Source organism: Clavelina lepadiformis, chromosome 3 (assembly GCF_947623445.1).
Source record: "Clavelina lepadiformis chromosome 3, kaClaLepa1.1, whole genome shotgun sequence".
Taxonomy (NCBI): domain Eukaryota; kingdom Metazoa; phylum Chordata; class Ascidiacea; order Aplousobranchia; family Clavelinidae; genus Clavelina; species Clavelina lepadiformis.
Window position 1 is genome coordinate 9,430,072 of NC_135242.1, and position 14,746 is coordinate 9,444,817.

The 14,746-nt window shown below is 35.0% G+C and overlaps 1 protein-coding gene across 1 annotated transcript; it reads left to right on the plus strand.

Annotated features, from left to right (window-relative positions):
• The first annotated feature begins 3,285 nt into the window (after positions 1 to 3,285).
• Positions 3,286 to 13,041, plus strand: LOC143449096 (uncharacterized). Its single transcript, XM_076949167.1, has 5 exons — positions 3,286 to 3,599; positions 8,687 to 8,737; positions 10,284 to 10,388; positions 10,669 to 10,894; positions 11,697 to 13,041. Exons 1-5 carry the CDS (start codon positions 3,374 to 3,376, stop codon positions 11,869 to 11,871), a joined length of 783 nt encoding a protein of 260 aa, XP_076805282.1. The 5' UTR covers positions 3,286 to 3,373; the 3' UTR covers positions 11,872 to 13,041.
• Positions 13,042 to 14,746: the final 1,705 nt, after the last annotated feature.

The following is a 14,746-nucleotide window of genomic DNA, read 5'->3' on the forward strand; positions in this document are numbered from 1 at the left end:
CATATTCCATCCAAAACGTGTGGCAAGCTTACCGCTACTAACCTAATTCAAACCCCAATCATAAAGCATATTGTTTTTTTTCATCGTGACGTCATAATCTATGAAATCTCCGTCATACAAGAGGCCAAACTTGAGATACAATTTTGGAAATAACTGTTTGACCGCTACATATTGTTAAAAATCCTTTCTCAAGTAAACTTACTGGCAACTGCTCTTTAATTTAAGACCAACTTGTTTTTGGCCTTCCCCTCACTTTAAAATATACTACCGTAAGCACATGCTTCATCAAAAGTCACGTGACAACAGCGCCACTTAGAAATTCTTTGCTGCTGTAAATACTTGCCTTTCCAGGAAAGTGTAAATTTGTAAGTTACGGTAGACGTTTGATTTTGACTGATCACTAGATACCAGGTTGTTGGCAGTTAAATGTCACTGAATGGAAAAGGTCAAAGCTAAAAACTTTAAGTTAATTTTCAACGCACAGTTAAAACTTTTGTTTTTGAAATGTAAGATGGTGATGGGAAAAATCTATTGCAAAAGCATTGCCAACGTGCCGTGATGATTACTGGTCATAGTGGAAAGCGACAAAGCATAGCACATGTATGCACGAGGTTCAACTATGTGCGTGGCAAACTTCTATATATTTACGCAGATTTATAATAAATAACAAAAAAGCTGGTTGTTTGAAAGTCACTAAGTAATAACTAAGTATTAAGGCTTAAACCAGGGATGTCCAACCTTTTATTATAGTGGGCCGCATTGTCACTTGAAATAATTCAATGGGCCGCAGAACCTATTAATTTTCAAGAAAAATTGATGAAATTAACTACTTTAACAATATCAGTCATCAAAGTATTCGAAGTGAAAATGACTAGCGGGCCGCACAAAAATCTCAGGCGGGCCGCAGGTTGGACATCCCTGGCTTAAACTATACAGTGCGCGTCATGACGCCAAAATTTGCGTCTTTCCACCTACCTTTCAGTCGGGAATTTGATTGGGTTATTTCTGTAATGTATACCATAATATGTATACTCTACCAGACTCCTACAACTTACTCCACCGTCTTGCTTATTCAGGATCACAAATTTGCAGAGGTGGGCAGTCTGTACTTTAAAAGTACCATCGGTATGGGTACTTTGCAAAAAATGTACCGACGCTTCCGATATTCGGTTCTATTTTAAAAAAGTAGTTCGGTACCGGTACTTGTTGTGTAATAGATGCTGCTGCAAATGCAATGTTTGCCGCTATTGTGCCTTCGGTAAAGGTTACTCCAGGCCAAAACATATGTGACGTTAATCGCTGGCAATTTTACTTGACATTTCTGGATTAAAAAAAATCAACAGATGCTAAAATTAGTATTAAGGATTAATTAATATGTATTTTTAAAAACATGATTTTGAAATTATCACGTGATAAGTACCAAGTACTGGGACTGACTAAAATTTCTTGAAAAAAGTAATTCAATACAGAGATTCGGTACTTTTTTCAGAAGTACCAACGGTATCGGTACTGATAAAGTACTGAGGTACTGCCCACCTATGCAAATTGGGGATTTAGTGCAGAAGTGTACTACCAGATTTTCAATAGCTGGGGTCTAGTATACAACGACATACTGTGGTTGTGCATTTCTCCATTAGACCACAGGTTTGTTTAGATACATGATCAGCAGAGCTGGGCAGTCACTTTCACTTTTTAACAAAAGAAGCATTGCTCGTGCTTTTGCTTTTTTATAAAGAAAAGAATGTGCTCGTTTTGCCGCTCACGCTCATTTCAGTGATTAGAAATAGTTTAATTCCAGTGCATTATCGAAAACCAATAGAATTCGTATTTTGCAAATTTGCATTATCGGTTAAGCTATAAGCACAAATATCGGTTAAGCTATAAAAATAACGGCAACATGAAGCAATTTAAGACACTATAATGACAACTCGTCTCATCTGTGTGAGTCTATCTATCATCTCATCAGTCATCACTTACCATATTCATCCGTTTAAAAAAACAAAGCGCTTATATCGAACCACCATTACGTGGTTTTGATGTCCTTAGTGTTGCGTATTGTATTTTTTATATTTTGACATTAACTTTGCAAAGAAATTATTCTTACTTCTGCATGAAATTAGTCTCAAAACTGTCATTTTTTTAATCCAACAATTTGTATTAATTTTGTACATTTACATCGTTTTTTGTGCAAAAAAACAGTGATGAGCGAATAAAACTTCCAATGAAGCGCGCTCGTGGTTCTACTCATACTTTGAATAAAGATCATCGCTCTCCAGATTGCGCCTTAAAAAAGACTGCACTCATGCCCAGTTCTCATAATTAGCTATTTAGATCTTTTTTATATTTTGACTGATGTTATTGGAAGTCTTGTCAGAGTTTATAGCTAAACCTGCTTTAGCCTAGGCTATATTAAAACTGATCTGGACCCAATAGATATATACTTATTTATCCTAATTTAATTCTCCGACTAAGCCGCGCATTGCTTAATTAATACTATAATACTTGGCATCTTGCAAATAGGGTTGCAATGATTGAACAGGAGATAATACGTAAATTGACCATTTTGCCAATTAGTCTTAATTAGTATACCTCTAACAGTTGTTCGATGTTCATAATCCTGTAATCGGTAACTTTTAGCCCAAGTAATAAGCTAAAACATATATACCGTAAAACCTCTATTTGAGCGCCACCTCTATTTGAACGCCACCTCTAATAGAACGCCACTTTTAAAGAAGGGTTGAAAAATAGAGCGCCTCCCTCTAATTGAACGCCACCTCTAATAGAACACCACTTTTAGCGGCGGAATTGTATTAGCAGGTCTCTTGATTTTAACCAGTGAATTTGTGATTACTTACCAGTAATCACCCTGTATTGGTATATTTTCTAATTACCTGTATATACCGGTAAATGTGTTTGGTGTTTTTTCTTTTCATTAATAAACTTTATTTCAAAATTCTGACCAGCTAGTCGAAAAATAGAGCGCCAACCTCTAATTGAACGTCACCTCTAATAGAACGCCACTTTTAAACAAGAGTTGAAAAATAGAGCGCCATGGCGGTGAAATAGAGGTTTTACGGTATATATAGATATACGTTATAAAATATTTCAGACTGTTTTCATAACAGACAGGACAATCATCTTGTATGCGCTGTTTGTTATTGAAACTAACAGTTAACAATTTGTTACTTTATTGTAGCAACAATTTTGGACAAAATGAATAGGCCTAACCTAAGCTTATCTGGACAGTATGTAGTTTATATATGATTTCACTGCTTTTCTATTATGAATATAATTTTTTTGATTAGATTAATTAAAGGGCTGAAGAATATATAGCTGTTATTCTCCTAAAAGATATTTAACTGGTTGTTACACAATGCCTGGGCGAACAAGTGCTACACGCAATGTTTTCGAGATGGATGATCGTAAAAAAAACTGCTTTGCATGTGACAAACCTGGGCATTATGCTAAAGACTGCCCAGAGGCGGATGATAGGGATTCTTACGGTACACAAAGACGCTATCAGGGATGGGGATGGGGAAGAGGACGTGGTGGTCGAGGTGGTCGAGGTGCATATGGTGGCTCAAGAGGAAGAGATTCAGGTTTCAATTTGTCAGCTATTTTTATTCGCAATCATTGTTTGCTATTTTTGTTTCACTGTATTAGTTTGCCTGGTTTTACGTTTGCTGTGGAGGAAAATACTGATATCTAAAAAAAAAGAACACAAAATGTAGTCTGCCAAATTTTAATTGTATTCTATTTTAGTATACCTCCTTCGATTGTTTTATCTAATAACAGTGTGGTCCGAGGTAAGAGTTTTTAAGTGTATTATTGACACTTTGGCATTGAAAGATGCACAGCATATCATGCATCCTTGTATCCCAGAAAAGTGGTTACATCGTACTGGTCCCCGTTGTTTGTTTCTAAACACATTTGCAAGTTGAAATTTTACCAGTCAGTTGTTATTAATGGTTACATCAATTAGTTAAACAAAAAAACATAATTATATATATTTTGAATTTTGAAAACATTGCCATTTTTATCTCGTAACTTTAAACATTTAACGTAATTCGGCCAAAGTGTACCTGATTAAAGTAGGATTAAGTAGGTAGGATAGCTTTAAGGATTAGTGCAGCCAACTCACAAGACTTGTAGCTAGGGATGTGCTTGGTCAAATCTGAAGCTGAATACTCGCCTAGGTATTGCAATAACTTCTAATACTTGTATTCGGTTGGAATTTCATTATTCAAACTGAGTCTCTTAGTTACCAACGTTTTAGTGTAATTATTCTCACACGTTTCCAGTATATTCCAGATTTTTCGAGTTTTAACCAAACTTTAAGCATATGCATAGTTACATTGTAAACTATTGCACAAGTTATAGTCCAAGAGAACAAGATACCCTTGACGTGTCCTCCCTCATATGAAAAAGTAGGCTGAGATGGTATCTTCACACATGTTCATACTCAAACCTGACTGTTTATGCATTAGTATAATGACAGGACTTAACTTATTAGTATGTCAAACACATTGCACAATACAGAAGGTTAACTTTTTGTGGTTAATAGCGTTTGAAGCTTTTTTGTTAACTTAACCTTAATGTTATAACATAGTAACCTAAGCCTAAACGAAATCTTCCTTCCATACTAAATATAACTTCATTAAAATCCTAAATTACTATAAAATCAAGTTTTTGCATATCCATTTTCTTAACCTGACATCCTATCTTTTACAACAGTTTATTTCAACCTCAGTGATTAGGTTAAGCAAAATTTTGCGTCCTTCCAACAAATTGAATTATAAATTCTGGAAGGGTGGCTGCTAAGTAATGAATTTCTCAGAAGAAGTTAAGGAATTTGCAGTTAAAATAGGCAAGTTTTAGCCTTTTATGTAGTTGAGGGCAGGTACTGGTCAATGTTGTTGCTCAGTGCCTGCATTCAGTATACGTATATTGCGTTGTATCACAGGTACTTGAATTCATGCAAGTCGTCTCAGGTTTTGCTCGGCAAGCACGAGTAATTACGTAATTGTCCCCCCCCTACTTATAGCCTTCAACAAGTATTAAGTTTCCTGTTAAACTTAAGTCAGTTTTGAAAGCTCTGTAATTGTTCAAATACTATTTGTTATTGAAATGACTTATATTGGCTCAAAACTCACCTGCCACTACCTAGTTACAACAAGTGACTTACTTGGGAAGTAACTTCTTGTTTGCAGTGTCAATTTTAGTTGTGGCAACAAACGGGATGCTACACAACTCTCTTTCTGATGAAAGATTACTTTTTGAGTAGGAAGGGCCACCCATTAAGGTTTGGCCAATGAAACTCTGTAATCTGATGTCGCATGTAAACCGAACCTATTTTGGTCTTGCCGGCTGCAAAATAGTGCATACAACTGTTTTCGTTTCGCGTGAAGTTGTCCTTAGTGAAAAAGAACTTTAACTTTCAGTTGTAAGCACAAGCTTTGTATGCTTCAACACAGCATGGAGCATGTGTACTAAAGTTTTAAAAACCACACACCTAATTCATCTGTGTACATCGCAATTATTTGATCAATTGCTTATAAATTCCATTCGATTTATGTTGATACGAGAAAAGTGCTTAACTTTTGCTTTGCGTCTGGGGGAAATACACAACTATTTTTAACTAAATAACACAACATTAAGCTGCCGCATTACTATGATGTGATATAAGAATGCTGCCTTGCTTACTGTAATGAATCATTTTAGCAATATAACCATCTGGTTATGTTTTTTTGTAACGACAGTTTTTCCAAAAATAATTATCGCAGCTATAAGCAAGTTTATTGCTTTACTTGTGACAAGGTGAAGTTACATGCAATTACTGAACTTTACATTGGGTGGCTCGGGTTGACCGGTACTTGCATTTATTTTAAAATTATTATTTGACCAGGTACACATCATTAGATGTCATGGAAAATTTCTGCAGAAAAATATTCAGTATTGTTAGCCAAGTTATTGGCAGACAAACAGGTTTTCTTTCAAGTAAATAGTTGTTAAGTTGATCATAAGAAAGAGGCTGGAGACGGACCCAAACAAAGAGGAAAAATAAAATAAAAAGCGCTTGAGATCACCAAATAACTGCAGTTTGTCTTAACTGCTTGTAAGGATTAAGTGTATAATGATTAAAGTAATTAAAGCAACGTCACAAAGACAAGCCATACAAGTGGTGCATATTGGTGTTAATGGCGTTTTTAACTGATGTCAAGATTTCAGCTACTGCAGCTGGTTACAATTAGATTCCAGTTTGTCGAATACGAAAACAACATATTCGGATTCATACAGACCCGAATAATTTTGAGTTTAGCACATCCCTATTGTAATCAATTTAATTAGAACATCAATTTATTTCCATTTTTATTTCGGTATGGGAGTATACTTTAACTATAGGTTACTTATGAAAAAATTATCCCACATCCCACAGGCCACTGACAAGGATTCGGCAGGCCTCTTCTAGCTAGTGATCCGCAGGTTTGACACCCCTAGGTTATAGGTTATACAGATAGCTTGGCTTAGCTCAAACACAGAGGTCATTTACCAAGCAAGTTCAGGTCTCCAATCTCTATTTTGATAAAACTTTTTCAAACAAAGCAAATTATTATTTAGCAGTTACATGTTATAAGGCAAAGTGGAGAATATGTTGAAAAATTTTATTTTTTGGTGCTGAAATGAGTAAATTTAAAATTTGTCTCGGCTAGCTGATCTAATATTCCTGTTCTGATTCTGAATAATTTTCCACATGGCATGATATATACCTATTCACCATCCAATTATATCACATACATTCTTGCTCAAACAATATTTGACTCATTTATTATGATGATAAATAAGCTCGGAGAGCAGTAATTCAAATCTTAAAACGGTGATCACGGTCAATGGTATTAAGTATACATTGTGCACTACCTCTTTTGAAAAAACAAACGTTTATTTAATTAAGTAATGTTACAAAGGACGAATAATACCATCATGAGAACTGGATTCAGGTGGTTACACATACTGTGTGCCGGTTGTCACAGCTAATTGTTGTAAATTTTTAGTGGTTGTGTGAATATGCAGCTGTTTTTGAAGGACAATTCATCGTTTTAATTTGAATGTCTACCCAGTTGGTTTGTTGGAAGTTTAAACAGAATTTTTACTGAGACGCCATTGTTGATTTTTTCCCGTCTGATGATACTTGGCTAAGCTGTTTGAGTACGTATCGGCCCATACGTCATGCTATTTATGATGTTTCCCTTTTCTAACTGTTTATTTTAACAGAACATCTGCAACAAAAGCTTTATGTTTTGTTGTAGCATGCAACCTTTAGCAGAAAGTACTGATAGCTTAAAATGTGACCCAACAAGACAAAACTGCGAAATTAGAAGGAAACAGCTAAAACTATCATAAACCGGAGTGACTTTACCCCATTGGAGATGACCTTGCGCTAATTAAAAAGTTTTGTTTACATTGGTTTAAGGTAGTTTGTACTATTGCTCACAATTTTAATTTTAATATAGCTAAACAAGACAGTTTTATAGAATAAAACTTATTTTTTTGCCATTCCATGGTTACGGTCATGAAATTCTGAGCGGCTCATAACAAAGGATTGGCTTAATTTTCACCTCAGCATCTGAGCAAAAGCAGCATCAGACCTTATTTCATACCTTTTCCTACAAAATAAAGCTTTGCTAAGCTTCATATGTTTGTTGAAAGAACGTTGAGTGAGTTGTGTACTACTAAGTTAATGTTTAGAAAATGCATAAATTGATAGGGCTATGTGACAGTAAGGCTATGTCTAAAGCCAATGTAATAAAAGTAGCGGTAGAGGCAAATGGAGCACACTGCTATTAATTTTGAGTAGTTTTGCTACTTTTCTTCTGTAGCGGTGGCAGTGACTAGGCAGTTAAGCTTGAACTGTTCTCTTTTTTAAATGTTTATTCCTTTGACGTTTCAATTCCTCGGCTTTTTAAGCATTTAGCTCTTGATATCATTGGTATGGTATCGCAATCTTTATCCTTGACTAATAAAAGTCATTATACAACTTAAATTTCCTCACTGCTCAAGATTTGGCAATCGAGCTTGTCTTAGGGCATCTTCCGACTGTCACATATTTTTTTGTTTTTTTTAAGTTTTTTATTGATTACCCGAATTTAAAACTGTTAATCGGAACCAACCACTGATCAGAAACAATCATCATTAATTCCTTTCCCATAGTCACCTTGAGCCTGGCTTTAGCTCATAAATTTTTTATAGGGGTTTCTGAAAAACAGTTGCTGTTAAAATATTTGGTTTGTTTCCTTGACCACATGGCCATAGACTACATAGTTCAGTAAATGTTTTTTTGCCATTACAGTTTACTGAATTTTATCAAAATTTTGTAAAGGCTGGTTCAAGGATCTCTCTTCCTTGGTTTGCTGTACTTTAAATCAGACATACTCAAGAAAGTGCTTTTAGTTGCAGCTCTTAGCATTGTTAAAAAAATGTACAAATATGAAACATTTTAAATATTAAAAGGATTTTTAGTGACTAATAAAAATTGTATGATCAGTGTATGGTTAATGGTTAAATTGATTGAGTGCATCAATGACAATTATTATTTGTCATAGTCCTTTCCAATATTCAAGGTAAGCTTTTCATAATTTCATATAGATTGTGGTTAGTATTATATCTAAAATTTAGTTTCAATATTTTATAGATGTATGCTATAAATGTGGACGGCGAGGACACTTTGCAAGGGAATGTCAAAGTGAGTGCTTTTTCTACCAAAAATTTTATGTATGTTGGAAAAGATGGTATAAATTTACAAGCTAACTTGTCTTCGGATAATAAAATTTCTTACCACTTTTCAATGGTCTATAGCAGGGGCGGCCAACCAGTCAGAGACTAAGAGCCTCACTTCTTACTGTGTTAACCGCAAAGAGCCACATCATAAACATTATGATTTATGACGCTGTTTCTTATTACGTTATAATACTGCATCAGATATTGAGGCCTGGTCTATAGACTACTATTAAAATCATCTCAAAACCTGTGCTGGCGACCTATCTCTGGTGCTGAATTCTCAAAAGAAAGCAATATTTAATGTTTGTTTGTGAAACTGAAATCCCAGAACTTATATTTCGTAACAGCTTTTCATTGTTGTTGATGTTAAATGCATGTTTGTTTGAATACATACCACTGCGCCAGCCAAGGCAGATGGAAGTAAAGTTGATAAGCAGTAATGCTCAATGTACTGAATGATTGAATGATTGATCAAACCACGCTAGCGCTTGATCTGCAAAGGAACAAAGCATGTTGATACTAATTGATTGTATGGGTTCTATTGTGAATTGTAATATAGGCTAAGAAGCTCGGAGTATCGTCTTAAAATATATACAAATTGTATGTAAAAGTAATTCAAATTACTAAAAATACAACAGTATGATTGTGCAATATGTATTCAATGTAACAGCAAGTAAAACACAATTCAGATATATGATACATTATTCATGTTTTTACCATGCACTTGTTGTCCATTGAAAACAGAAGCTATCTAAAAGTTACAGAGTTTCTTGAAAAGATCTCTGTTTAAGACTTGTTCATGTTCCACAAAGAGGCAGTTATTACTCAACTTTCGAAACCTATACGAATTTATAACATTTTCTTGAAAAGACACACCCTTCATGACACAATCCTGATAATCATAATATACAGAATTTAGTCAGAATTTTGTCATTAAGACAAGTGTATTTTGGAAAAGAGTTCTGGTCTAAACTAGATTAGGTTGTTTTTTTTTATATTAAAAAAGTTGCAGTTTTAAACCTATCCTTGTTAACATATGATTATTTCATTGGAATGACGTACGCTGTCAAATGTTTTCTGCCTGATGCTTCGCCTGATGAACCAAATTTATATTATTGTTTATTCTATTGAATAAATAATGTTGTTGTATTTCAAATTCACTGTCTCTGTATTTTTATTGTTGATGAGCACCTTGTATATCATAACATCTCTCTCAGTGGGTCTTTAATGGTAAAACGTTTATGTGGTTCTGGTCTTATCGCAAGTGCAAAAAATTGACGTTTATGTGTTTCCGCAAAATTTTAGGTGGGATATAACGTAACAGGTGGTGAACCAGATTTCAGTGAGATTTAGTTATAGGTTTGTGTTTTATTTCTGTCTCCCTCTTATTGATGGACGATCGTAGCAGCAGTGTTCAATAATGTGGTCTTTCTGGTTTAAACTAATGTGCAGTAATGGAGGATCCAGTGAAAGTAGGTGTGGCAAATATGTCATCTTAGAACTTTTTTTAGATGAAGATGGTGCTGACAGACGTCCTACAGGTCGTCGAAGTGATCACTGTTACCGCTGTGGTCAACCTGGACATATGGCTCGTGATTGCACTTCAGAACAGAACAGTAAGTTGCTATCATACATTATTCTTTCTATGGTTTATTTTTACATTAATCTACTTGGGTATGCTTTTGAAATTGATTATATTGCTTTGTCTTAATACTTATTTTGAAGCTTTATTGGAAGATGAAACAAAAGACTAGAGCCAAAGTAGATACATACATTTTTTGCAATAATTGTACTCATTTTTACGCAATCTAGAACTAACTACAATATGGATGATGGGGATTTATTTTGTAAAATTTGTGTGTCTTTTGTGTTCACTTGCTTATTTTCTGTTTGCAGCTTGCTATAATTGCCATAAAATTGGTCATGTTGCTCGAGAATGTCCTGAGGACAGTGAGTGCTACAGATGTGGAAAGAGTGGCCATATAGCAAGAGGTTGTACTGAAGATTTGTACTGCAATGGGGACTCACGCTTCAATCGTAGAGACATGGGAGCAAAGGAATGTTACATTTGCAGAAGCACCGATCATATACAAGCAAACTGTCCTGATGCAACTTGTTACAGGTATACTCAAACATGGTTAAAAGGAAAATTTTGTAAGACTTCCATTCCGCTCATTTGACTTTCAAAATAAATTACAGGTATTATTTTTTCGGTGCTACAACATTTATGGGATTTATAGGCATCCATGAAATACATTTGTTGTCAAAAGTTTATTTTTTATACCTCCGTTCGGGGCAATAACAGACATGTCAGGAGTTAAAATACAACATTTTAATAGATATTCAGTTTTGGGTTTGTGTTTGACAACTACAATGTAAGAAATGTAGTAAGATATTTGCTCTAAATTAAACTAAGGCTTTGGCCATTTATTGTAAAAACCGTTATTATTTTTCCACAAGACTCTGTTAAGTGACACGTTAAAGAGTATGGTTTTCATTTTGCACTATTTGCTATGCATGAAACATTTTCAACTAGAATTGCAAGTTTTGAATTTTTGGTAAAAAAAGTAAAAATTGTTTACAATTTCTTTGAAAGAAAGACTTCATTCATTAAAAGCATCACTTTTTTGTGAATTTAAAAAAAACTACTATCAGCGAAAGCACCACGATTATTAAGCACCAACCTTTTAACTACAAATTAAACAAATGAGGAAAAAACACAATTAAATTTGTCAAAAGGTGTATTTTTGTTCTTGCTTAGTCCTCTTTTTATCCCATGGGTACCTATTTTTGGTTGCACTACTTGCACATTTCAGAAGCCATAGGGTTCGTTAACCATTTATTTCAACGGTATTTTTGTCATAATCAGTTACAAACGTGTAGGGTTGTCATCTGGTATTAAAGTAGGACTAATCTCCATACAGGTGCCATAAGGAGGGTCATATTGCTCGAAATTGCCCCAACGACGAATGCTTCAACTGTGGATCGCCTGGTCATATGGCGCGTGATTGTCATGAACATCATCATGAAACAAGCAATGATGAAGAAGCTGAGGCTGATAACGCAGATGCTGACTACGAAAATCAGGGAGATTCTTAAACCATCGCTTTGACATTTGCTTGTGTTATCACACAACTCCTGATGTCGAGTGGAGAACTGGTTTTGCAAGTATGGTCATTGGACAACAGAATCGAAATTTCCCATATTTGAGAAGACGACGCTTTTAAAGAAGTCATAGTGTGTATTTTTGTGGAGATGTAACGCTGTCTTTTGTAGTAATTTGAAGACTGCTGTGAGTTTGAGTTGATAACATCGGTTATTGGACGTATATTGTAGATACTTAAGTGGAGAAATTTTGTTATGTGAAAACAAAAGCTGAAGCTCGTCAATTTGTTTTAACTTATCTTGGTGAGCGTATTACTATAGCTCGTTGCTTGTTTGTTTTAAACTGCTTTTATGTATGTAGTGAGTTTAATTTACAATTTCTATTCGCCACATTCGCCAAGTCATAAAACAACCCAACTTGTTCATGTGACAGAATATTATAAGTAGAATTTAATCGTGCAGTTCTGTCCCTCAATCGGAAGTCTCTGTACATAGTAAGCGAAAGCGGTTGAGGCAGTGTACGAAGATTGCTTTCCTTGGTTTTAATGTCTAAATTTTTTATGAACTGACGTTTGAATTAATATAGCATGGTGATTGAATTGATGGCTTAAGGAATATTATAACTACAAGTTTATACGTTGGTGAAAAACTACTGAGCTGAAAAGAAAGCTGGTCAAGACACCATGTTGAAATAATCTTTCACTTGAACCACGTTAATTAACCTAAATACACATTTTGGAAGGAATATTCTTATTGTACTCGTATGTACGTATGTACATATGTGCAAGTAAATTCTGTTGAACTGGAGTGCTTTCTTCAAAGAAAATATAGAGGAAGATCGGTATTGTTTGGCTACATGTCAATTTAGCCAACTAATCAGTAATAACATAATTACCCACTTATCCCTCAATGCACTTCCTTTTGTAAAGTGGTTTTTAACAGTTTCATTTTGCCTTATTCAGTGCGATCTGTTATAGGTTACCTCCTTGTATTACAATTCCTTATAAACTCATCTGCGAAAGCCACATCCCGAGTTTGAAGCAACTTTTGTATTGTAGTGATTTTGAATAAGAAAAACAAAAATGTCATGTTTTTATTCAAAACATTGCAGTCAGCTTCATCTTTGTTATTATTTTTTAATAAACAGAACCTTATCACCTGTAAGTCATATATTTTATTGTTCGTCATTAGCGCAATGGGGATTTATACATGAAGTCTATGGCGGTAAATCACTTTACAAATGCCAAGTCATTGTTGGACCGTTGGACGAGATGTTTTGCCATTGCCCGTAAATCAGATCATTTTAAAACACACCAAACACACACATTTTTTTAATTTTTTCTACCACATTGCTCGAATTGCACTTGGAAAACTGTTTACCAGGATCGCTAACTGGGCAATCGTCGTTAAGGATTTTACAAAAGTAGCGCCACTGGGTATCGAATAGGGTTAGTTCGGATATCAATACAGTAATTTTTACTATCCGGATAACGGATATATTCGTATACTGTATTTAGAATTTATCTAACCGGATAATAACTGCTAAGTGAGACAATCGATTTCACGAGGTTTGCATGAAAAATGGATTGTAAAATCATTACACAGTTTTATTGTAGATCTGCGAATACGAGAAAAATCACGCAAATTTAATGTTCACTGCTTCTGCAACGCCCTCCTTATAAAGCACAATGCATATCTTACCTTGCCATGAGAATGCAGTCTTCTATTAAAAGAATCATTCATTATGCTTTCTTTGTGACGTGATAGTAAATTTCACTCGTGCATTTTACGGGTACCGTAGTTGAAAGTATAAGACAATAGAAGTGTGAACAAAGGTTTAATTGCGCTCAGCGGGAGTCAGCCTCTACGTAACAAAGAATGTTCAAACTTACTAAAAAGTGTAAAACGCATTATTAGCAACGATACTCTTTTAGCCGGTTAACAGGCAGAATTATATCAGATAGGAAAAAAAACTGCGGTTAATCTGTTAACCGTTATCCGGATAATCGAACACGGCCCTCGTTAGTGCGAGCCAGCGCTCAAATCACCCAGCTACAGAGCCGATTGAGATATGGTAGCAAAACGACCGGCACATCCAATCGGTCTGAACAAAGAGTACGGTATAATAAATTTGAATTTCTTATATTCTCTGAGTCCATGTTGTCTTTTTGTTCGGAATTCATGTTGTGTGATCTACTATTTTAGGCTTACCTTAGGTTATATCTACAATAGCCTACTTTGTTTTTATTTACAACGCTGAAATTAGGTTTACGGTCAAATTTCGTCCTGAAAAAATTTCCAGCGCACATCACTTCATTTGCCACTTTCCTGCGCTGGGCACACAAGGTTCGTGAGAATGCATGACACTCTGTAGTATGCTTATGTATGGAGAACAAGACGGATTGAGTTTGATAAAAATGTTAAATATGAGCTTTCGCATTTGTACTTGTAGTTTCAAAGCTATTCCTGTCAATATGATTTATTTTGTTGGAATAACTTACACTGTTAAATTTCTGTCTGATGCATCGCCTGATGAACCAAATTTCTGACCTATGGCCTTTCTGGTTTAAACCTATGTGTTTTAATGAAGGATCCAGTAAAAGTAGGTGTGACAAATACTTTATTTCAGAACATGTTTTAGGTGCAATGCACTTCATTCAGTACAGTGGGTGAAGTGATTCTTAAAGGTTTGGTTTTGCCTTTTTCAGTGCGATCTGTTATAGGTTACCTCCTTGTAAGTTATTAGAATTTCTTATTAACTAACTCACCTGCAAAGCAATACCCGAGTTTGAAGCTGTTTTTGTAGGTGGTCGGACGATTTAACCCACGGATTCAAACTCAGACCATTCAACCCAGGACAACCCAACCT

What these genes read in the sequence shown, in the direction of transcription:
- LOC143449096 (XM_076949167.1), top strand. Translation starts at nt 3,374, where the DNA reads ATGCCTGGGCGAACAAGTGCTACACGCAATGTTTTCGAGATGGATGAT. An exon ending in CTCAAGAGGAAGAGATTCAG is followed by an intron (nt 3,600 to 8,686) that starts GTTTCAATTTGT and finishes AATATTTTATAG; the next exon opens with ATGTATGCTATAAATGTGGA. An exon ending in CCTGATGCAACTTGTTACAG is followed by an intron (nt 10,895 to 11,696) that starts GTATACTCAAAC and finishes ATCTCCATACAG; the next exon opens with GTGCCATAAGGAGGGTCATA.